The sequence below is a fragment of the Orcinus orca genome, chromosome 10 (genome assembly GCF_937001465.1).
Source record: "Orcinus orca chromosome 10, mOrcOrc1.1, whole genome shotgun sequence".
Lineage (NCBI taxonomy): Eukaryota > Metazoa > Chordata > Mammalia > Artiodactyla > Delphinidae > Orcinus > Orcinus orca.
The window spans coordinates 77129781-77153891 of record NC_064568.1 but is presented as its reverse complement, the minus strand read 5'-3'; the positions used below and the strand labels follow the sequence as shown (position 1 = coordinate 77153891).

At 44.5% G+C, this 24111-nt stretch overlaps 1 protein-coding gene across 8 annotated transcripts in view; it reads left to right on the top strand.

Moving 5' to 3' along the window:
- ADGRF5 (adhesion G protein-coupled receptor F5) overlaps positions 1-24111 on the top strand; it is a 112084-nt gene that overhangs the window by 72770 nt on the left and 15203 nt on the right. For 5 of the 8 annotated variants that reach the window (XM_049716332.1, XM_049716329.1, XM_049716327.1 and 2 more), the window contains exons 5-15: positions 1802-1978; positions 2110-2219; positions 4107-4165; positions 5024-5166; positions 8928-9149; positions 10128-10331; positions 15223-15393; positions 17231-17350; positions 17503-17712; positions 21399-21611; positions 23590-23742. In XM_049716332.1, the coding sequence (XP_049572289.1) occupies positions 1802-1978; positions 2110-2219; positions 4107-4165; positions 5024-5166; positions 8928-9149; positions 10128-10331; positions 15223-15393; positions 17231-17350; positions 17503-17712; positions 21399-21611; positions 23590-23742 (1782 nt within the window). The remainder of the gene's footprint in view (positions 1-1801; positions 1979-2109; positions 2220-4106; positions 4166-5023; positions 5167-8927; positions 9150-10127; positions 10332-15222; positions 15394-17230; positions 17351-17502; positions 17713-21398; positions 21612-23589; positions 23743-24111) is intronic. The other 3 variants (XM_049716328.1, XM_049716331.1, XM_049716330.1) reach the window with 3 other exon arrangements.

Genomic DNA, 24111 nt, shown 5'->3' with positions numbered 1-24111 from the left:
TCAAGCCCTAAATGCGGTAGGTCCGGGGTGGTCGCTTCCGCCATCCTCTTAAGGCACATTTATATCTTACATGGAGTCAAAAGTTCTGCTAATATCACCTCCACATCCATCTCAAAAATAAGTAAATGAGGGCTTCCCTGGTGGCGCAGTGGTTGAGAGTCCGCCTGCCGATGCAGGGGACACGGGTTCGTGCCCCAGGCCGGGAAGATCCCACATGCTGCGGAGCGGCAGGGCCCGTGAGCCATGGCCGCTGAGCCTGAGCGTCCGGAGCCTGTCCTCCGCAACGTGAGAGGCCACAGCAGTGAGAGGCCCGCGTACAGCAAAAACAAAAGTAAATGAAAAACAACAACAACAAAAATAGAACAACCAAAAAAATGCTTTTCACGTCAGCGGGAGAGAGATTTTGACAAAGGGGATCTTGTTGGCTCCCTTCGAATTATCCCTGGCCAATGTTCACCACACTCACTAGCAGCCTTGACTTCCTCCATTCCTTCTGCTTCTCCTTCACCCCCTCCTGCTGCTGGAGCACAGGACGGGAGCGGTGTCCAAGGATCCCAGGGGACTTGGTTGTCCCTCCTATTTCAGGAACAATTATTTGACGGCTTTCCTTTGGGTGGTCACTCTGTGGGCCTTTGCCTAGATGCCCACCTGCAGAACAAACAGCTCACAGTGACGTGGCTTTAGTCCAGTTTTAGACATCAATTCCAAGCCCTCTGTTTTCAGAGCATTTTTCAGTGTCAGTTTTTAATGGGATTGGAGTCTGTTTGGGCTGTTCACATTTGACTTGAAATGTAAAAGGCACAAGTTTAGAATTTTTCCTTATACTCTACATTTGTTATCTATTGCTGCGTAATGAATTACCCCCAAACTTAGCATCTTAAAACAACAAACTCGGAATTCCCTGGCGATCTAGTGGTTAGGACTCTGCGCTTTCACTGCCGAGGCCCCGGATTTGATCCCAGGTTGGGAAACAAAGATCCCACAAGCCGCACAGCATGGCCGGAAAAAAAACCCAAAACAAAACAAACAAAAAGCTACAAATGTTTATTACGTCACACAGTTTCTGAGGGCCAAAAATCCAGGAAGAGCTTAGCTGGATAGCACTGGCTCTGGGGTCTCTCATGAGGTGGTAGTCAAGCCGTCAGCCCGAGTTGCAATCATCTGAAGGCTCAGCTGAGCCTGGAAAACCCACTTTCAGGCTCACGCATGCGGTTGTTGGCAGCCCTCAGCTCCTCACTAGCTATTGGCTAGAGACCTCACTTCCTAATCATGTGGGCCTCTCTAGGACGTGTCCTCATGCAATGCAGCTGGCTTCCCCCAGAGCAAGTGATCAGAGAGAGAGAGAGCGAGAGAGTATAACCAAGAGGGAAGCCACAGTGTCTTTTATAACCTAATCTCAGAAGCGATGCACCACCACTTCTTTCTATATTCTCTCGGTCACACAGACCAACCCTAGTACAACGCGAGAGGGAGTTATAAAAGGGTGTGAGTACCCAGAGACGGGGATGGGTCGTGCCATCTTGGAGGCTGGCTGCCATACCCTCTAGTCCGGGAATCTGTTGAGCACTTTATCATTGTAGGCAGCCCCTGGGATGGTCAGAGCTGTCATCTTTTAGATGGCCGTGCCTAACAGCAAGGTGACATGTACGGGAATCATGAGAATCTCATGCAGAACTACTGAACTTCCCAGAAGGGCAATATGAAGTGGAGTTAGCGTTTCCTACAAGTATAAATACTTGACGTCTATAAACACAAAAGCGGTAACTACCTTTTCTCTCCTCATTGTTCTGGTTGATGGCAGTCTGCAGACCTACTGGAAATGAAATCTGGTGCTCCTGTGAGAAAGGCTATAAGTGGCCTCAGGAAAAGTGCCTCCACAATCTCACTTGTCAAGGGCATGATGGCTCCCCTTCAGGGCATCATTGCAGTCTCCTTAAGGGACTGCCTCCCAAGGGACCTTTTTGCCAGCTCCAGGGAGGTAAGTAACTGCTCACTGAATGTTTGTTTGTTGAGTGGCTATTTGATATCAACTCAACCAGATGCTTCTCTGTCCTGTGTGTACTCAAATGCTGACATGGGATTTTTAAAATATTGCCCTGTGTTCTTCAGCAGATATTACCCTGCGAATGTCGGTCAGACTCAATGTGGGCTTTCAAGAAGAACTCAAGAACTCTTCCTCTGCCCTCTATAGGTCCTACAAGACTGACTTGGAAACAGCGGTGAGTTTTGGTCCCAGGAGGCTCTTAACCAACAAACTCTGAGCTGAACTGAATCTGTTGCATTTACAGTGGGTCGTTTGCTTGAATCTGTCAGTATTTATGAATGTGAATGTTGAAATTATTTCTATACCTCTGGGACGATGAATTAAGAAGCGCTCAAATCAGACAGTGTTCAGGGGATGATGGGACATCATCTTGACCTATAGGTGGAACTTCCTCCCAGGATACAATTGATTCACATAAAATTTGGCAGCATCAACTCACAGAAACCTACTAAAAGGTCCAAGAACCTGGTCTAGAAGCATCAGATGGTGCATTTCTATTCATCTTCGCACATCACGTGGGTGAAACCCCTAACATCTTTTGTGCAGACCAGCCCAAGTCTGGCACAGAGGATTCCACACCACTCTACACTGCAGGTCCCAAGGCATTCACACTTAAGGCAGATTTAAATTTACTCACGTAGATAGGTTCATTTGTGTCATATTGTAGATTCCACATAACAGAAACAGACTCATAGACATAGAGAACAAATTTGTGGTTGCCCAGGGGGAGTGGGGGAAGGGGCAGGATGGATTGGGAGTTTGGGATGAGCAGATGCAAACTATTTTATATAGAATGGATAAACAAGGTCCTACCGTATAGCACAGGGAACTATATTCAATATCCTGTGATAAACCATAATGGAAAAGAATATGAAAAAGACTGTATACATATGTAAATTTACTCATGCAAAAAAAGAGGATATTCTCTCATTGTAAACTGTGGGCCAGACACTATTCTAAGTGCTTTACATTGGATTAATTCATCTAAACCTAAATGCTTTGCTGAGTCAATTCATTTGGAATAGAGCTTCTCAACTGGTGTGGTACAAATTGCTGCAGGTGGGCTGAGGTAATGACTCCCCTTAACCCTCTGGGCAGCCAACCCTCTGCCTCAAGCCAGGAGCGGCCTCCTGTTTACCCAGTCAAATATTACCATTGTTCATGGGCGCCATGATGAAACTCGGATACAGATGAGCTGTAGGATATCTGATTTGCATATCCGACATGTAATAGTTCTGCACAGCATGAGAATCCTCCTTATGCACACACGTGACACACTAAATTATACACTTTTGAGGAAAAAAGGAGAGTTACGTATTAACCTTTGGATCCCACCCATCCAGCTACTTAACACAGCACTTGGCACACGGCGTCCGCTCTGTAAATATGACTTGATTCAAATTGAATTTCCTGTGGGGTTGGAATTCAGGGAAACAAAATGAAGTAAAAACATCAGTAAAAACCACATTGGCTCAACCAGAGCTGTGATATGTTAAGTGAGGGATCCGGTCCGGCAGTGTGGCAGCTGCAAGAAGGCACCTCGAAGATCTCCAACTACAGGAAATGCAATTGATCGAGGGCCCGGCTGCTGCCGCATGGCAGGGCTGGCTGCCTGCTGCTAGTGAACGAGCAGGGCGGGTCTGTCTAGCACACGTGGGACTCCTTTGAAGGCTGTACTGAACCTTCCCAGGCTCAGTCTAGGATGATTTCATCCAGCCTGTCCTGCACAATTTCACTCGGGTCTGATGGCTCTCCCTGTCTTCCCCACTGCCTTCCCGTTATTTTCCCCTAGGCATTTCCCTAAGTAAATTTCTGGCACGTGACTCTTGCACATATACTTTTTGCACACTTACTCTGGTGTTTGCTTCCTGGAGAACCCAGAGTGACCTAGGTAGAGAGGAATCACTTCTTCAAAGATCGCCGGTGCTAGCGCTAACAAAATATACAGGAGAGCATTTTACCCAGGGTGATAAGAAATAGACACTCTTCACTCTGTTTCAGATCGCTGACCCGTCTCTCAGTGGACCTTGATCCGTGACACTTGTCTTGCTTTATTTTCCAGTTCTGGAAGGGTTACAGTATTTTACCAGGCTTCAAATTGGTGACAGTGACAGAGTTCAGGTAAGAATGCTATAACTGGGTCATTTTTATCCAATGGCAGATACCAAAACGTTAGTGAAAAAGCAGAAGCCCGTTAGAAGGGCACCATCTGGGATGCCCAGTGGGGGCAGTTTGGTAAAGGTGAAGACAGTGTCAGATTTCCAGGGCTTAAAGTGAAAGGAAATACTGAGAATAGTAGCTCACTCCTAAGAGATGTACCTACTTAGAAGGAAGGTGAGAAAAAGACTTGTGTTCATTCTATGCACGCAAAAATTTTGCAAACAAAGATGTGGGATACATTTGCCATCTAGGGAAGTCAGAAATACAAAAATGAAATAAAGTCATGCAGGCAATGATGCCTTTATTAAAAAAAGTTAGCTAGCTAGCCATGGCCACAGAGTTGCACACTGTCATGTGAATGCACCCCTGTGGAGTTAGGCACCGGGCAGCCCTAAGTGTGTTTGCACAGTGTTTCAAAAAGTTAGTTGCCAATTAAAAAATGAAGAATGTTTACAGAAACGTTGAGGATTTTGGCTTCACTGGATATTCAGCATAGCTGGTAACCTGGGCCAGCAGACTGTGTGACAACAGTCTCTACCTTGTGGCTTATATCCTTTGACCCATTTGTAGGATTCAATTCCCTCTGCCCCATCTGGCTCTTCCAGTCATTGATGTTACCCATCTGCAGACACTTGAGTGTTCGAGCCCTGCCTCAGGCTTTCAGCTAGAGCTTAGAAACAGGTTGGATTTCAGTGGACCCTTGAAGATAAAGTCCCCAGGCTCTTCCTGCCATTTTGTTTTCTTATGCAAATAAACCATAAGGATCTAGACTCTTCCAGATCACTTACTGCTTTACTGAACTGAGTGGTCTCCATCCAGGCCTGGAAGTGTGGTTGTGGTGTATGAAGTCACTACAACAGCAGCGTCACCTGAATTAATGCGCAAAGCAAACGAGCAAGTAACACAGAACCTCAGTCAGACCTACAAGATGGACAGCAGTTCCTTCCAGGTTACTTACAGCAGTAAGTAGAACATCGCTACATTTTTCCAATGTGTAGATTCTACTTAGATATGGTAACGGCATTTATCATGATGCTTAAATCTGGGAAATCACATTACAGTGCCCTCCGTGGAGAGAGACTCTCCAGTTCCTGGCATAGAGTTTTGGTACCTTCTCCCCATCTTAGGCCTGTTCAGAGCCTCCTTACACTGCTAATATCACTGCGACTGGGGAAGTGGGGGGGGGGGGTTCCCAGGAGGGAGAGATTTTACAAGGGGGCCACAGAGCCATCTGGGTTTATGGATTTTTTTTAAATTAACAGACCCAAAACATCCAAAAAAGTAGAACTAACGTTGTGGTGGTGGAAGTGGGGGATATTCATGAAATGCATTGATATTGACTAGGGGGACCGTTGTTACTTTCGAGCAGTAGTTCTCAAAGTGTGACCCCCCAGACCAGCAGCATCAGCAGCATCTTGGTACTTGTTAGAAAAGCAAATTCTTGGGGCCACCCCAGACCAACCTGGGCCAATCTGTTTCGGCAAGCCCTCCAGGTGATTCTGATGCATGGAAAGTTTGAGAAACACTGCTTTGGATCAGATGTAGCAGTGGTAAGAGTCCTGGTATTGTAGATGTTCTCCCTCATTTTACAAACGGGGTATAGAGTTGAGCTCTGTTGTGTAATTAGGTGGGTGGATCGATTGTTACTTGGGGGATAGAAAGGGGAGCCAACTGAGCAGAGATTTGGTGGACCGGTACTGGCCGGTAGGTGTTCTGTCTAACTCAGGTCCGTGGTTCCAGAGTGAAGGTGACTCCTCTTTGGAACAACACAGTTCACCATGGGGAGGGCACTGAAGGGATTGTCTGAGGCACAGCTGGAAGGAAAAGTGCCCCTTCTTAGGAGTCAGACCATCCTTACAACAGGTCCATACTCTTTCTCTCTACATTCGCTGCTCATATTTTTAAACATTGGATCATTTTTAAAAATAAAATATTGAAAGGGATATACACAACGGTAAGAAAGTGCTACAACATAAGAAAGAGAAAAACAGCAAGATAAAAATTCAGAATGAATAAGGCAGCAACCACATAGATGAAAACTGAAAAATTCAACGCAGGGAAATAAGTGGCCTCCAGGTGCGGACTCACATGGAAGTAATCCCAGCATCGCCAACCCCTTCCTCACCCCTAATGCCATCCCACCAACCGGCAGATGCTTTGGCCTGAAAAAACTTTTTTCTTTATGGTTCTGAGGGCACAGGAGAATAGCAAGCTCTAGCATACATGAGCTTCAATTATGATGACTCTTTCCCCCAAATTTCCATTGTGCTGAATATAGTCAGACATTTACAGGAATAAGTATCCAGCAGTTTTCCTGACCGGTGGCTGACAGTCAGTCCAAAACCACAAAAGTGTTCTAGTGTCTGTAGCTTATTCTTCCAAAGAGCCATGAATTTGCTGCGAATGACACTCGATGCCCCTTTTTGCAAGAGAATCTACATTCATCTCTGTCCTTGATACGCACAGCCTTAGACCAATGACCATGAACTATGTCACATGCAATTCCACCCCCGGGAGCTTAAATACCAGCCTGCTCTCCATAGGGTTAGTGGGGTTTATCCAAAATACAAGGATCCAAAAAAGTCAAGTAGCTGAGTAGGTTTTTTTTTTTTGGCCGCGCAGCATGTAGGATCTTAGTTCCCCGACCAGGTATCGAACCCACGCCCCCTGCATTGGAAACGCAGAGTATTAACCACTGCACCACCAGGGGAGTCCCTGGGTGGGTTTTTCTTAAATTATAATTTTATCTGGCGGCAAGACTGAGGGGTGCAGGGGAGAGGAAGAGAAAAAGAAAGAAAAATGCTGAATGAATGAGGTGGTATCAGGAAATTATTTTTAAGTCCATCTTCATGAAACTATTTCAGGAAAGGCACATGGCAGTCTTCAGAATGGTCCCTTTTAGTTTGCCGTATATTAATCCTCTAGTGATGTTTGACCAATCAGCAGGGTCCCTTAACCGGAACGCCCCTTTCTTTAATCTCTCCCAATATATTTATGATCAATTCCATATAACCACGGAAATCCGGCAGTTTTCCGGAACCTTGTAATTAGCAGTGGTGCTAATGAAAAGCGGGCACGGTTATTGTACCTTTTCTATGTTAAACCCAGTGTTTTACACATTTTTCATCTTCATACATCCTGTGAGGTAGATACTATTATCGCCATTTTACAGGTGGGGAAGTGGAGGCTTCGATTTCAATCATTTGCTCAAGGCCACGTAGTAAGTAACATAAGTTTCTGTGGCTTCCTGGTCAGTTCACTACATGAAATATTCACGGATGGCCTTGCTTCCTAATAGTTGAATGCAATTTTCTGAAATCTTATTTTATCCAGGAGCCTAAAAAACGGGATAACAAATATTTAGATACCTTGATATTTTGACCAGAACATCACAGCACCCTAAATTAATTGTGTGGTATTTTAGTCCACGTTTACAGTACGGACAGGGTGTGGCGTGGGCGTAAAGAACCATCCAAAAGAGGAGTTGCCAAACCTGCTTCCCCAGCTCCTCTGATTTTCTCAGCACATGGAGCTCATGAAGGACATAGCACAGCTTAGAGGGAAAAATCTGTATGTTGTGTAAACAAGGGACGGCCATAAAAACACACACAAAAACAGCAAACACCGTGTTTTCATTTCTGTCTGTGAAATGGCTTAATACCAGGGTTCCCCAGAATTTTACTGTGAAAACAATAAGAATAGTTACTATTCCTCCAAATCACCTCCCGTGGTAGTGCTCACTGCTCCTGTTTTCCAGACAAGGGAGCTGAGGCTCAGAGATGCTAAGCAAGTTCCCCAGGGCCACACAGCTATGCCTGGTACAGAACCAGGATTCAAATACAGACCTGTGTATCTCATAAGCTCCCACTCTTATGGGCCCATGGGTGTTAGGTCTTTAAAAACATTCTTATTTCCCAAGCATACTTCATTGTAAAAAATTAATTTATTTTCCCACTCTTAATTCATCAAAGACACAGGACAGAGCTTTCAGTCAGCATGAGGTATCAGTTATCAGTAAGAAGCAGTTGATATCTTTCAAATCAGTAGCAAAGAAACTTGATGTTTAGGTTAGCTGGGGTGGCTTTTTCATAAGCAAATGTGCAATTTTCTACCAGACTATTTAAAATTTTTTTTGCATTTTTATTTTATTTTATAAATTTTATTGAATATAGTTGATTTACAATGTTGTGTTAATTTCTGCTGTACAGCAACGTGGTTCAGTTATACATATATATTACACATTCTTTTTCATATTCTTTTCCATTATGGTTTATCACAACTATATTGAATATAGTTCCCTGTGCTATACAGTAAGACCTTGATGTTTATCCATCCTGTATATAATAGTTTGCATTTGCTAATCCCAAACTCCCAGTCCATCCCTCCCCTCCCCCCCTCCCCCTTGGCAACCACAAGTCTGTTCTCTATGTCTGTGACAGATTATTTGAAATATTGAAAATAGCTTTGGGATCCCCATTAGTACCATTGAGGACTGTTAAGTGTGCAAAGATCCCAAACTGGGAACCATGTCCCTAGTAGCTGGCAGACTGTCACTCTGGGGCCTCAGATCCCAGCTGCCCAGGGGTGGAGTGAGGAAGATGCGTTGCCTCATTCATCATCACGAAGACCTCTCGAGAACCCCAGTGGTGGTGGCATTCAGAGAGTAGCATTAATTCCATGTATTTGCTTTGGGACCCTGATATCTTTTGTTTTGGGTTTCCAGATGAAACGAAGTTCTCCATCACCCCAGAAATCATCTTTGAAGGGGATACGGTAACTCTGATGTGTGAGAATGAAGTTTTGTCCTCCAACGTATCCTGGCAGCACGTGGACACAGGCTTCGACATCCAGAACAGCAGCAGATTCTCCATCTATACCTACGTGCTCAACAACATGACCTCCGTGTCTCGCCTCACCATTTACAACATCACGCAGGATGACGCGGGTGGGTTGCCATCCAGTAACCAGGGCGAGGAAAGGAATGAAGGGCTAAGAAAGAATCAGACCGTGGTGGTGTGTGTAGATAGCCTTTTCCTCTTCAAAACGAAGTCACCAGGCTCAGCTTTTCAAAACTGAAGATTAATCCCATGATGAATGAGCCAAGCAACTTTAGCCTTGGGAGACAAATATAATTTTCCACATTTACTGAAGCTTTTGAGTTGGAACCTAAGACAAAAAGTAAACTCCTTTTTTTAACATTTAAAAAAAATTTAGAAGAGCCTTGTTGAGGTAGAATTGACATATAATAAGCTGTACATATGTGAAGTGTATAATTTAATAAGTTTTGACATGTGTGTACACCCGTACAACTATGACCACAATCAAGGTAGTGAACATATGGGTGCCTGCTCTCCTCCCCCGCCCATTTTCTTGTCCTCTGTTTTAATCCCTCCCGCTTGTCCCTCCCCAGCAACCACAGAAGCATACGTTTTGTACCTGACATTCTAGAATTTAATAGCCCCATGGTAACCCAGATGTCAACAGGAGCATCTCTTTTTCTCTGAATGAGAAACTGGGCTGCAGACACATGGGTTCTATCGTATGTTTGTTGACTCTGACCTGCCACAGAGTTAAACAGGATGCCAAAATTATCCATGATCTCCTAATTCTCCAAGGTTTTCCCATGTTCCCTTTCTACCTCTGAAGCATCCCCACACTTCTTTTCTTACTAGCAAGGACTCAGATTTCTGCTCTTTCCTGAGAACAGCTCTCTACTCTTTTATCTTATGGCATCAGAAATACCTGCCTTGACCTTCTGCACTTCCTGAATCTTCCTTTAGCGTTGTTTAGACCAAGTCTCAGATGCTTTTGGAAGTGATGTTTCACGAAGTACCGTCATGACACATGAGATGAGGCTATCATTCTTCTAAGGAAATAGACATGTGTAATAGTAATAATAAATGCCTTTGTGTGTTCAATACAGGTGAATATATTTGCAAACTGACATTAGATATTTTTGAATATGGGTCCAGAAAAAAAATAGATGTTACATCCATCCAGATTTGGGCAAATGAAGACATGAAGGTGATGTGTGACAACAGTCCTGTGTCTTTGAACTGCTGCAGTGAGATGACGGTGAATTGGAGTCAAGTTGAATGGAAGCAACAGGGGTCTGTAAGCATTCCAGGTGAGACTGTTAGAAGCCCTTCTGCAAACAGGTTTTTGCCTCTTGGCCAAGTAAAAATGGGAGATGCGGTCGGTGAAAGAGCCAATGTCAGGTGGCTGGGTTTTTTTCCAGACTGAAAAAGTATGAGGTTTGATGCCAGCTCCAGCTTAGCCATTCTAAAACAAAATTCCCAAAATATACACACACAAGTTTCATGCTGGGTTGTAGACAAGATTCTGGCAGAGAAGACCCAAGAGGGAGTGACGGGATGATGCAGGTGCATGGTGTCTTGCCTACAGACAAGACAAGCTTGTCCCCACCGCCCTCTCCTTTCCCTCTTCAGCAGAGAGCCAAGGATTAGGTCATTGGCTTTGCTTTGGGGTCTGACTCTGAGAGTCTCATTCCTGTGTCTCTCCTCTTGGTGTCTGTCCTTCCCACTTCTCTGCCTTTGTCACCGTGTCTCTTTCTGTATTATCTGACTCCATGCCTCTGGTTTTATATCTTTCTCTGTCAACCTGTGTGTCTCTCAACCAATGTCAATTTCTGATCCTGTTTGCAGATCTGAGATATCACTGGAAATTCCCCACCTTCCAGTTTATACTGATGAATGACAAGAAGGAGAAATTAAAATAGCATTGGTGATTCTGTTTTGTATACTAGTTTATGATCAACCGATTTTTAAAAGATATGTTATCACTTTTAATCCCACTTAAACTTGACCACAAGTTTGAAGCTGGCGTTTTTTTGCCTCCCATTTTCAAATAAGGAAATCGAGGTTCAAATGAAATGACTTATCCAAGATTGTCATAATTAGGAAAAGAAAAGAATTGGGACTCACCTTGTTTCACAGCCTTCGCCTTGGTCAAACTATATCACACGTGCCTGGTGAGCCAGCACTAGAGTGAGTTGATCCGGCAGAATTTGTATTGAAACAGAAGACTGTTTTCTGCCTAGAAACCTCACATAACAAGATCCAATCTTTCCCTTAAGAAATGACAGTATTATATGCTCACCTTTTTTTTGTTTGTTTGTTTGTTTTTTGCGGTACGCGGGCCTCTCACTGTTGTGGCCTCTCCCATTGCGGAGCACAGGCTCCGGATGCACAGGCTCAGCGGCCATGGCTCACGGGCCCAGCCGCTCCGCAGCATGTGGGATCTTCCCGGACCGGGGCATGAACCCGCGTCCCCTGCATCGGCAGGCAGACTCTCAACCACTGTGCCACCAGGGAAACTCTTGCTCACCTTTTTTAGTAAAAAATTCTTAAAGGAAAATGTGGCTTTACCCATGAAATACATCAGTGTGGTGGAGCTTTTATTTTATAAAGCTGTTGCTATCAGACATTATTAAATCATAAATAAAATAAGGATCAGTTTGGATGTAACGTTTTCTGAGCACATCTAGTTTGAAAAGCACATTTGTTTTCTACCTTAAAGTGCTCCAGAGAATGGAAAAAGCATCTGGTAACTGTTGAACATGTTGACATATGGTCCATTTAGTCACTTCCCTAATTTTTAAGGAAGAGGAGGTGTAGACATCCTGGAGGAACTGCCAGATGGTAGAAGGACCTTGCACAGTTCCCGGAGTACTGACTTAGACGCTTTCAACTGTGAGAGGTGAAAAGCCTCGCCATCTGGCAAGAGAACCAGGAAGTCTGCTGTGCAGATGCTCAGGAACCTCGCTGTGGCCACCGCTGCTACAGACATTCGTAACGCCCAGGGTGGGCTGAACCGACCGGCAGAACAGTGGATTTCCTGCCACAGGGCTGGCCGCCGGGGGCCGGCAGGGTTGTTTCTCTGATGAATTTAGCCCCTGCTTTCAACACCCTGCCCTCCTTCCGTCTCCCTTGCCGTCCCCTCTCTGCGGCAGTCTTTCTCCAGATTCCACCAGTTCTTCTATCACCCGTTTTTCCAGCTCAGCAGAAAGCAGTCTAGCTAGATGATTCACCCCAAAGCATCTAGAAGTGCATGTATTACAGCTTCTCAGAAACGGTTGCACTGGATTTTCAAAGCACTTCTGGCAAAGGATAAGACAGAAAGGAAGTAATCTGCGTGACAATTTCTAGCTTTAAGAAGGCGGTCTTTTTCGAATAGGGAGGGCTTTCTGAGGCTATTTCAAATCATGGGGCATGGGTTGATGATATAAGTGGTAATGGTAACAAGTAATAGTGTTAATAGTACTAGTAGTAATAACAGAGGTACGAATAGTCATTAGTGCAACTTCTGGTTCGCCTGTACTTAGCGCTAGCTTTGCCTGTACGGGAAGGTACTGACCACCTGGGAAATTTAAAGGCAACAGCGTTTGTATTCTCACCGTCGCTCTTGTTATGCGATGATGAAAAAACAACAGTCTAATTCCCTCTTTGACAGAACAGTTTCCAGACGAGTTCGTCAACTTCTTCTTTGCCCTGACTACCACTGACTTTTTTTTTTTTTTTTTTTTTTTTTTTTGCGGTACGTGGGCCTCTCACTGTTGCGGCCTCTCCCGCTGCGGAGCACAGGCTCCGCGGCCACGGCCCATGGGCCCAGCCACTCCGCGGCACGCGGGATCCTCCCGGACCGGGGCACGAACCCGCGTCCCCTGCATCGGCAGGCGGACTCCCAACCACTGCGCCACCAGGGAAGCCCTAATTGTGTGTTATTATTTATGCTTCTGTGCCATCTGAAATGTTATGTTTGTAGCCCAGTAGGACATAAGTAAGAGATAAGTGAGACTTTTTTTTTCTTTATTGAGCAGAAATCGGCCTTGTGGCCTTCAAGTCACATTATAAAGGGCCGCTAGAGACAGGCCTGCCTCGGGGGCTGAGGCGAGACCTAGAGAAGCAGCTGGAAGTGGCAAACAGCCCCGTCAGAGGCGGCCTCTCCCAGCCTGGCTGCCCCTCAGGGTGTCCACAGTTGTCTTTTGAAAAAGACCAGCTGTCAAGGTTCCTCCTGAGAGCCACTCGTTCACAGTCTCCACGTTTGGGCTCCAGGCAATTTAATTTTCTTCAGTTTCACAGGAGATGTTATTGTGAGAACCACGGATTTCATCCCATCCCTCGTCTTCCACATGAGGAGACTGAGGCTTTCCGTGAGCTGCCCACCATCTCCCCGAGAGCACCAAGGGTCCCCTCCTCGCCCACTGCTCTCTCTCCTACCCCCTGTGCCTCCCTCTGTGTTCCTAATGGTGCTGTAGGCAAATCTGATTTTAAATAGTGATTTCTCTACTTGTAGGAATGCACACAAAATTGGGCTTAAAAAAGGAAAAAGAAAAAAAAAGAACTTGAACCCAGGCTTCTACTGTAGAAAAATTAGCCTTACAACCCGTGCTTTCCAGTAAGACAGAATCTGGTCCTGAAGAGCTGTCATTCCAGCTCTGCCCTGTTCCTGCTGCAGAGCAAGTTGGGTCATCTTGGCTCTGAGAACTTAATCTTTTTTTTTTTGGCTGCGCCGCACAGCTTGCGGGATCTTAGTTCCCTGACCAGGGATTGAACCTGGGCAGTGGCACTGAGAGCACTGAGTCCTAACCACTAGATCGCCAGGGAAGTCCCAGACCTTCATCTTTTAAATAGTGACAATGGTACCCACTTTGCAAGACTTTTGAGAGGAGGAAAAAAAAGAAGATAAATGTCAACATTTAAAACAGTTGCATACTTTGCATCTGCCGCAATAACTGCTTTCTGGTAAGGATGAAAGCTTTGCAAATCATGCCTTTATGTATCCTCAGTGTCGTGGGCAATTTTCACTGGATATTATTTAACCTTGAGCCGCTGCTAGGTTAACTGCCTACCAGCTCTACTCCAGAAAACAGAGCGCGAACTTATAGGCTGCATTCAGTAACTTCCATTGTTCTGCAGTCAAGGGAGAGGAACGATAAAGGATGGAGTGAGGTCCTGGAGGAATTAGAGAAAGTAGGTTTTCCAAAAATAAGTAGAGGGGTGAGCCTTAGAGAGGAAAGGGACATTTGTACCTATGAACTAGCAGGTAACTTACTCAAGGTGGGAAATCAGTTTGGTATTCTGAACGACCATTTTGGGGACTGGGGAGAAAAGCTGGTGACTTATCAAAATATTTTAAAGATCATTGATCATCCAGCCAAGGCTGGATGGAGTTCATCAGAAGGGTTTTTTTTTTCTTTAATTTTTGGAAGATTGCCAGTGTTTGAAGAACGCCTGGCAGAAGTACATTGCAGAGGGCAGGGCTGGAGGAGAGAGAGTGAAAGGACCGAACCAAAAAAAATGGCCGAGAGGCTGTTACAGAGCCACAGGCAGGATGGCTTGGAGGGCACAGCGTCGGGAATGGAAAGGAAGATAGCGAAGAACAGCTATTCTGAAGGGTAAATTGCTGTTACCCTGAGAAAGCATGACGTTGAAGCTTCCACTAAAACATATATACTAATAAGAAGGAACACGTTATGAAAACAGGTCTCAAATGAGATGAATATCAGAGTCCGTGTCCTGTTTCTTCCTCCTTTCAACAATAATAATAGTCAAAATAATCTGACATTTTCTTCCTTCCAGTTGAAGTCATATCCAAACACATGGCTTCCTTTTTTATTTTTCACACTCCAACTACCATCACGAAGGGTCTTTGTTAGGGGTCGGCCCCAGCCAGGCACTGTTCTAAGTGTTTACACAGTTACACTACAATCCCAGGTCACAGCTGTTATTTATTCTCATTTTACATCTGGAGAAACTGAGGCACAGAGTGGTTTAGTGACTTTCCCAGTAACACCCTACTGGTAAGTAGTAACGTTGCAATCTGCAGCCGGGCCACCTGGATGCGGAGGTGGCAGGGCTAACATTACACCATCCCGCCTCTCCATTCAAAGAGAAGAAATTGAAATAAGAATTCCTTTTCACTGATTTGGCTTCTTTGCTACCGAATCAGACAGTCAGCCAGCTGTGACAGTAAAAGAACCTCTTATGTGGTTGCAGGAAGCCCTGAAACAGACGCAGACCCTCGCTGCAGCAGATACACCCTCACGGCCAATGGCACTCAGTGTCCGAGCAGATTGTCTGGAACGACAGTGATCTACACGTGTGAGTTCATCAGCGCCCACGGAGCCAGAGGCAGTAAAGACATAAAAGTGACATTCAACTCTGTGGGTAAGGACTCTTTCGCTAGAATTTTTTGCCTTGCACTTCAAACTAAGGGCTGCCAATCAACTGGGAATATCCATGAGCAGTAAAGCAGGGCCTTCCATGGTAGTGAGAGTGTGACTGGGGTCAACCACAGAATGGGATTTCCATCTCTGCCCTTTAAATTCTTACGAAGTCTTTAAAAGCAGGAAGGGTAGGGGTAAGAAACAGCGGTTGCAGGGAAGGAACAGCCTGCATTGTACTAGAAAGACAGAAAGTGGATGGGAAGTAGGGTTTCACACTCAGATTAGTCACTGAATGAGGATAACACCGCCAATTTCCCACTTTTTCCTCCCATAATCCCATTCTGCCTCCCTTGAATTCCAATAGCCTGGCTCACTCCCCACCATCCTCCACCCCCTCTTTCTCTCCCATTTCGTCTTTTCCGGAGAGAATGCTGCAGGAAGATTTAAGAGTCTGGTATTTTGTGATTATTTTACGGTTGTTACAAATGGGTTTTAAAAAATATTTTAAGTAATTCTAGGCCTCTTAAAAGTATCATTTCTTCTGCTCATATCATAAAGCATTATAACTTCATCCCTATCTGCTAAAGTGGGGCAGACAAACGTGTTTTTCTACCCACCCATCATACAAATACAAACTATTATATTTAGATAAATCCTCAGTTCCCCTTTCTGAACAATTTGGAGAAAGGACTGAGATAAACATACTTGTTACTCTTGTTTCCATTTTCTACTATCCTGACTTAGCACTTTTACAAAGATCAAGATTAGATTTATCTGAAACATTATTACTATAGAAAAGTTCAGGGTCTTTTGAGGTATTTGCGGTTTTCTAGAATGAGAGCAGTTATACTCTGCAAGTTTTAACTCAGAGAGTTGTGTTGATTCTGTGGGCTTTTGGCTATCTCAGGGACATGCTTAGTCTTCGCTGAAAACCACCGGTCTGGTAGTTTGATTCTCATCTGGAATCAAGAGAACCAGATTGAGGCTTCCATGCGCCTTTTCCTTTCCACCCTCAGAAACAACTCAGCCTTAGAAAACCATCTCAAGATCCTTATAGCCAGGGAGGGCAACATGAAGGGCATATGAATGAATCCCTTCTCTGTGACTTTGGGGCTGCATCTGAACATTTGAATCCCAACTTCTGGTGGGTACTATGGAAAGCCCTGATTTCTTTTGTTTATGGCTAAGAATAAGATTTCACACTGATTGGAAAAGCTGGCCAGCATCTGTGGGCTCAAGGTATGACATTGTCCACGTAGAGAAGGCAGAGTGAATGGCATTTTGAAATGACAGCTATGCTCAAAGAGGAGTAGAAAGAGAACCAGAGGCAAAACCAGTAGAATGTTCATAGAAGCTTTTATTTATAAGGGTCTGGTTAACAGTTTCAGTGACTAGTTCCTCATGAACTTACAAGAAAATTCTCAGAAATAGGAGTAAATAGGGACATAAATTAGGGTGCCTGTACTTCCCAGCCCAGGTATAATTATTTGGGCAGTAAACACTGTGATCCCTGTACTTAACATGTAATTCCAAAAACCACTCGTCTGCTTGGAAAGCACTGGCTGGGTACTGGACCCAATGCTAATGCTGGGGATGTGAAGATGCAGATGAGAGGGTCCTACTCTTAAGGGGCTCACATGTTTATGGAGAAGAGATACAGAAGAAAGAAATGAAAATACAGCATGGTATTTTTTGAAGTTATTTTAAAAGAGTAGAGAATGGTGTGGTTATAAGAACTGAGCCATTGAGTCCCCCTTGAGGTGCCTGGAAAAGGTTGGAGGGGAGTTTGGGTTAAGTCGACACCGTAGTTTACAACCTTTTGCCCTGCTGATCATTAGGAGATAATTCCAGCCACAAAGGGGAAGTGCACGAGTTCCCAAGGCATGTGATGGAAATGGGTACAGTTCAGAGCACCACCGAGAACAGCCTAGAAACAAGTAAAGCTCCGGAGCAGCAAGGTACCAATCCCACGTTGACCCTAGTAGAGTCAGGACAGCCCATGCTTTCTGTCTCTATGTGAAATTTCACTCAGGTGTTGATGTCACCAGAAAGACTAAACATTTTACTTGTTATTGGTTTTCTTTTGTCTGTTTTGTTTGCATTCTTTTAGCCAACCTAAAAATAACCCCGGACCCAATTTCTGTTTCTGAGGGACAAAGCTTTTCTATAAGGTGCATCAGTGATATGAGTAACTATGATGAGGTGTATTGGAACACTTCTGCTGGAATTAAAATATACAAAAGGTTTTATACCACGAGGAGGTATCCTAATGGAGCAGAGTCGGTGCTGACAGTCAAGACCTCGACCAGGGAGTGGAACGGTGAGTGAAAGCCCAGATACACTGGACCCTGATACCTGGACCCCTGGAAACACACTGTAATCATTACCATCCCTGGAGGGCCTGCCCTGGGCCATGCCCGTGCCAGCCACTCTATATGACATATGTGCTCACACGAAGTGCAGCAGCCTTCCGGGGGAAGATGTCACTATTCCCATTTTACAGATGTGCAAAGTGAGCCTAGGTTTCCACAATTTAAGCTGTAGAGCCAGGATTACAACTAGTCTCTTTGATTCTAGAGTCTTTGCTTTGCCATTAAGTTAAGAGGATTTTTTTTTTATTGAAGCATAGTTAATTTACAATGTGTTAGTTTCAGGTGTACAACAAAGTGATTCAGTTTTATACACACACACACACACACACACACACATATACACTTTTTTAGATTCTTTTCCATTATACGTTATTACAAGATATTGAGTATAGTACCCGTGCTATACAGTAGGTCCTTGCTGTTCATCTATTTTATATACAATAAGTCCCCTACACATGACCGAGTTCCGTTCCGAGAGTGCGTTCGTAAGTCCAATTTGTTCATAAGTCCAACAAAGTTAAGCGTAGGTACCCAACTAACACAATCAGTTATATAGTACGGTACTGTCATAGGTTTATAATACTTTTCACACAAAAAATACATAAAAAACACAAAAAATAAAACATTTTTAATCTTACAGTACAGTACCTTGAAAAGTACAGTAGTACAGTACAACAGCTGGCATACAGGGGCAAGTTCGCATCTTTGAAAGTTCACAGCTTAAATGTTCGTATGTAGGGGACTTACCGTATTAGTGATTTGTATATGTTAATTCCAAACTCTTAGGAGGATTGTTTTTTTAAAATATTTTTACCAGACTCTTGTGTTTCACCCAACTGAGGTATAAAAATTCTGCCTAAAGATTTTATATGCCTAGTTCCAAAGGGGGGAAAAACACGTTTTTGTTTTCTACTTATCCCTAGACATTGTTTAGGTTGGGAGGAAATGCAAATTTTTGAAAGAAAAGGGCATTTGATAGAATTGCTTCAATAATAGCTGACATTTCTTGAGCTGTTGCTATGTGATAGGTATTGTTTTACGTATTTAAGTGTATGAATTAATTTCAAACAATAAACCTAGAGGAGAGTGCTATTATTTATTTATTTTTTTGTAAACAGTCATTTATTTGGATTCATAGTTTTACAAAGGGAATTCTTTCCCACCTTGTAGTAGCAGAATGATATAGTCCCATTTAGATTGTTATATAGGTCAGCCTTTTTTAGGGAGATGTTTAAACATATAGTATATAACTTTAAAATGTCGTAAAGTTACCACAAAAATAAAAGAACAAAACTACCTAATCATTCTACCTCTCTCTCCATCCTCCCTGCCCCTGTACACCTGGGTCTGGGAGATTTGCCTTATCACTCAAAAAAGTGTCAAGAGTAATGGTCACAGCTTAGGTCGCATGGGTAAGATTACAGCCAGAGATGAAAAGACCACACATCCATAAGAAGCAGTATCCCAGTCAGGCATCTGAAAGGGCAGAGAGGTGGCTCTGTGCAGGCTGAGTAGCAGGCTCTTCAGTGGGGAGATGAGCACCTGCCCTGCCTCCTCCGTGTTCACCATAGACTCATGCAGGGAATATAGCAGCCACCTGCTCCTCAGGGAGGGGCACGATGCCAATCACACTGTCTCAACAAGCGGCACCACCTGCTTTATTTACACAGAGGAGATGCTCAGTCGTAACAGCATCATCCCATGCCTCCCTCCCACCCAAGATCATTCTCCTGAATGACCTTCTAAAACAGAGGTCTTACATTCCCCCACTCCAATATACTCACCTCCTGAAGATACTTTGTTATATGTCATTTCAAGATACTTCTAGAACCAAACCCTCACAAAGACATTTAGACTTGGTGCCTGATAACTTGATTACCTTCAGAGTCCTGGGTAAAGAGCAAATCAGGCTGCAGATTTAACTGAGTGGTCCTATCCTGGCGCTGAGCCCAAGGGCTGTTAAGAAGCTGTCCTAAGCCCTGATTCCGGTCATTGGTTACATCTCGGAAAGGAACTCTAGAGTTGTGGGCAGTGACCCACTGGCCCTGAGAATCCTCGGTGCAAAGCTGACTCCAGGAGTCCTTGTCATTCTTTTCGCTGTCCCAGGAAAACACAGGAATAGGACAAGGGCTTTGCTTCACTGCTTCTTTGTTTGCTGCACTCCAGGAATCGAGAGTGCTATTATTATCTCCATTTCACAGATGAGGAAACTGAGGCCCAGTGAGGTTAAGGAAACTACCTGAGGTTATACATCTAGTAGACAGCAAAGTCAAAGGGAAACAGAGACTGTGTTGCTACAGAGGCCAACTCTTAACTCCTCTATTCTAAAGCGTTTCATTCATTATAAGCTTAATCAGTCCAGATCCTGTGAGTTCTTCACTTTTTCATATAAGGCCTAGGCAATATTGTAGAAATAACTACTTATTATCTGGCTGGACTTGGTAGATACAATCGGGAAATGGGAGTCTTTTTCTCCTGTGCTGAACTCACACAGGAGAGTTGCTCTGCCCAACTGCCCTTTCCTACTATCAGGCAATAACTTAGGAAGAGCTGTGGCTGTTCTGGTCACACTGAACTATTAAACAGTCTCAGGTGCTAAAAATCATCTATTCTCATCTAAATCGACTACACTTTTATTTTATATTCAATGTAAATGTCCCCTCCCTCCCAATGGGAATCAAAAAGCGTTTCCTCTCTGTTCTCGTTCTACGTGTTTCCCCTCTGGCTAGCGGCTACTCTGGCTCCTCCAGAGTCGGGGCAAAGAGAAGGAATGTCAGGAACATTGAAAGGTCCTGCTTAACTGTAGATGCTGTTATCATCTTCCACTGTCCCGACAACAGCTGATCCAATGGCGGTTCATCCTCTGATGGGCTCTGGTGTGAAGTCCCGTAGGAAAAGTTCCTTTCATGAAGCTCAACCCAAGCCCTGTCCACAGTCCTCTCTGCTTCACCAAGCACTGGGCGTGCAGGCAACTCCTGCTGCAGCCTTCTCTTTTCACTCCTGCAAAGTCGGCCTGCTCTCCTCTTTAGACTTTTCTAGATAAGAGTCAGACATCTAATCTCAGAGTCCACAGACCAAGCTCTCCCAAGAACTCACAGTCAACCTCTCTCCCTCCCTCCCCACTCCCCCCCCACATTCCTTAGTGGTACCCTGAGGTCCCAGACCAGAGGCACCTACTCCCTTAAAGATGGGGAAAGGGGGCCTCGCAGGACCGCAGTGCTCTATTTCCCTCTCACTGGCAACTTTCTTCAAAGAACTCCCCAGCCCAGCACACCCCAAAATTCGCATTCTGCCCCCGCTGCAACCCCGACTAAAGAAAGAGCCTTGGAGTAGGTTTTGTGAACCAGATTTGAAACTCAGTTCCACCCCCAACAGGCTATATGACTCTGGATACGCCACTTGATTTTATTCGGAAGTAAGTGAATATTTAGGTGGCGATGAGCTAGTCCTTCAAATGCATAGCGATCCCAGGAGGGGAACCTGTGGAGCATTTTCTAGTCCAGGGCCCAGGAGCGGGTGCTGTGCCTGTGCCCCAGTTTGACAAGGAAAACCAAGCCTCTTCTCAACTTTCTCAGCAAATGTCTATTTGGAGCGATGACTTCGTTCCATCTCATCTTGGCTTCCTTCCACTCAGGAACCTATCACTGCATATTTCGATACAAGAATTCATACAGCGTCATGGCCAAAGATGTCACCGTCCACCCGCTGCCCCTACAGCCCAATATCATGGTTGATCCTTTGGAAGCTGCCATTCCATGCACAAGCTCCCGTCACATCAAGTGCTGCATTGAGGAGGACAGAGACTACAAGGTCATTTTCCAAGCTGGTTCCTCGTCCTTTCCGGCTGGTAAGATGCCCACTGTTGAATTGTAAGGACACATGATTCCATATATGTCGAGTCTAAAACTTTACTCTTAAAATAGGGGTAAAGAGACAGAGGGATTGCTTCAGAGACATAATGTAACAGAGGGAAGCCCATGAGGCTTTATTGCCTTCTATTTTGCTATGTGACCAGTGGCTCATTGGTTTGTGACAACATCTTGAGAGTCTGTGAGGGTGGAGCCCACTGTTTTTAGTGACAGCTGTTGAAGATAGTATTGAGTTACCGTCACAAGCCTTCTACGTGCTCAGTAGACTCGATATTCTGATCACTGCTCCCTCTATGCTATGAATCAGCACGCAATAAAAGTATGGCAGGGGCTTCCCTGGTGGCGCAGTGGTTGGGCATCCACCTGCCGATGCAGGGGACACGGGTTCGTGCCCCGGTCCGGGAAGATCCCACATGCCGCGGAGCGGCTGGGCCCGTGAGCCATGGCCGCTGAGCCTGCGCGTCCGGAGCCTGTGCTCCGCAACGGGAGAGGCCACAGCAGTGAGAGGCCCGAGTACAGCAAAAAAAAAAAAAAAAAAAAGTACGGCAAAAATCCTTTTAAATGCACAGTTGAGCAGGCAAGAGAGTAAGAGAAATAACCAAGGGTCAAAAACATAGAAGAAAAGAAAAATAGAGGTAATGCTTTAGCTAATGCTGGAGTTTCCCTGAGGGCATCTGCCAATATCAGAAACCTCAGAATCTTTTTTTTTTTTAATTAATTTATTTATTATTTTTGACTGTGTTGGGTCTTCGTTTCTGTGCGAGGGCTTTCTCTAGTTGTGGCAAGCGGGGGCCACTCTTCATCGCGGTGCGCGGGCCTCTCACTATTGCGGCCTCTCTTGTTGTGGAGCACAGGCTCCAGACGCACAGGCTCAGTAGTTGTGGCTCACGGGCCTAGCTGCTCTGTGGCATGTGGGATCTTCCCAGACCAGGGTTCGAACCCGTGTCCCCTGCATTGGCAGGCAGATTCTCAACCACTGGGCCACCAGGGAAGCCCAGAAACCCCAGAATCTTGAATTTGAATTTGAAGGCTCTGAAGTGTATGAAAGAAAAGGCCTTGCTCCCAATGCAGTAACTAAGGCAACCTACCCCATCAACACAATGTCAGGACCCTCAGACAATGACATGCTCAGTAAAAGAAGAAGCTAGAAAAATAAAATTCATCTGACAGAGTTCAGAGCCTCAGCGCTGGGTGGGCAAGAATTTCCCCTGAGAAGTATAACTGTCCTGCCTACATACAGATTTGGGGCTTGAATTTATACAACCTATGTGGTCCAATAACTCCAAGCTGAGGAGTAATTAACTTAAAATAGTCCGTTGGTAGCACTCAGTGGTACCTGGCCAAAAAATTTAAATCCTCTCTGGTTGAATGTACCCTCCATCCAGATCCCTCAGGATTGCTGTAGATTAAGGTCAACCAAATATGAACTCACAACCACAAATCGTAATGCATGGACACGTTCACGAGGGATTTTTAAGCTCATTCATACTTTCAAGAGCTGTTCTTTGGGACCTATGCTTAATACAAAACATAAAAGTAGGCAATGAAAAGGAGACAAAAGAAGTGGGGCATATATATCGATACCTAGAAGGGCGTATGTTGTAAAAGAAAGTACATAGAGCATTAACTATACAAAATGAGCACTACAGATAGAAAGAACTATGGAAGTTCAGAAAAATGGGGATCCCATAAAGACCGGACAATTTAGAGACTGCATGGTAGGGGGGATATGAAATCAATCTGGGTACCGACCTATTTAAGTGTTTTAACATTCTGTGGTCAACACGCGTACATTCACTGCTACTTCTAGGCTAGAGGCATTTTGAAAACCACATTAAAGTGAATGTGGCACATTCTTGGGAAAAGTTTGGACAAGTTTATCCACATTGGATGATTTTAACAAAATTTGTGCTTTGAATACTAATGCTGTGACTTCATTCTTTCATTGTACCTTAGCAAAAGAAGTTAACGGAAAGCAAGTGTGCTACAAACACCATTTCGTGGCAAACTCAATTTCCTGTCCAGAAAATATGGATGTGTTTTGTCACATTACCAATACCGCTAATAATTCAGTCCGGAGCCCATCTATGAAGCTTAATCTGGTTCCTGGTGAGAGCATTTTAAATTATTTTAAAATGTTATAGTCATGAGCAGGGATTCATGTATTCATTCACTCCCTCATTCATCCATCAATAAATACATGTTAATCACGTTCATGGAGCAAGCCTTGAGCTAAGCATGGGGCTTTGAAAAGAAATAAGCTATGTTTCTCGGCCTCAAGCCTAGGGGAGAGATAAATGTGATTTTAAAATGTTATCACATATAATGTGGTAGATTCTAAACAAGAGGCAGTTGTGGGTGGTTAGAAGGGGCTGCCTGGTTTAACTCTGCTAGTGATTAGGTGGGGAGAAATTGATCAAGAAAGCCTTGCAGATGAAGCCGTATTTCCGTACGTAAAAAGAATCAGAAACTATGTAA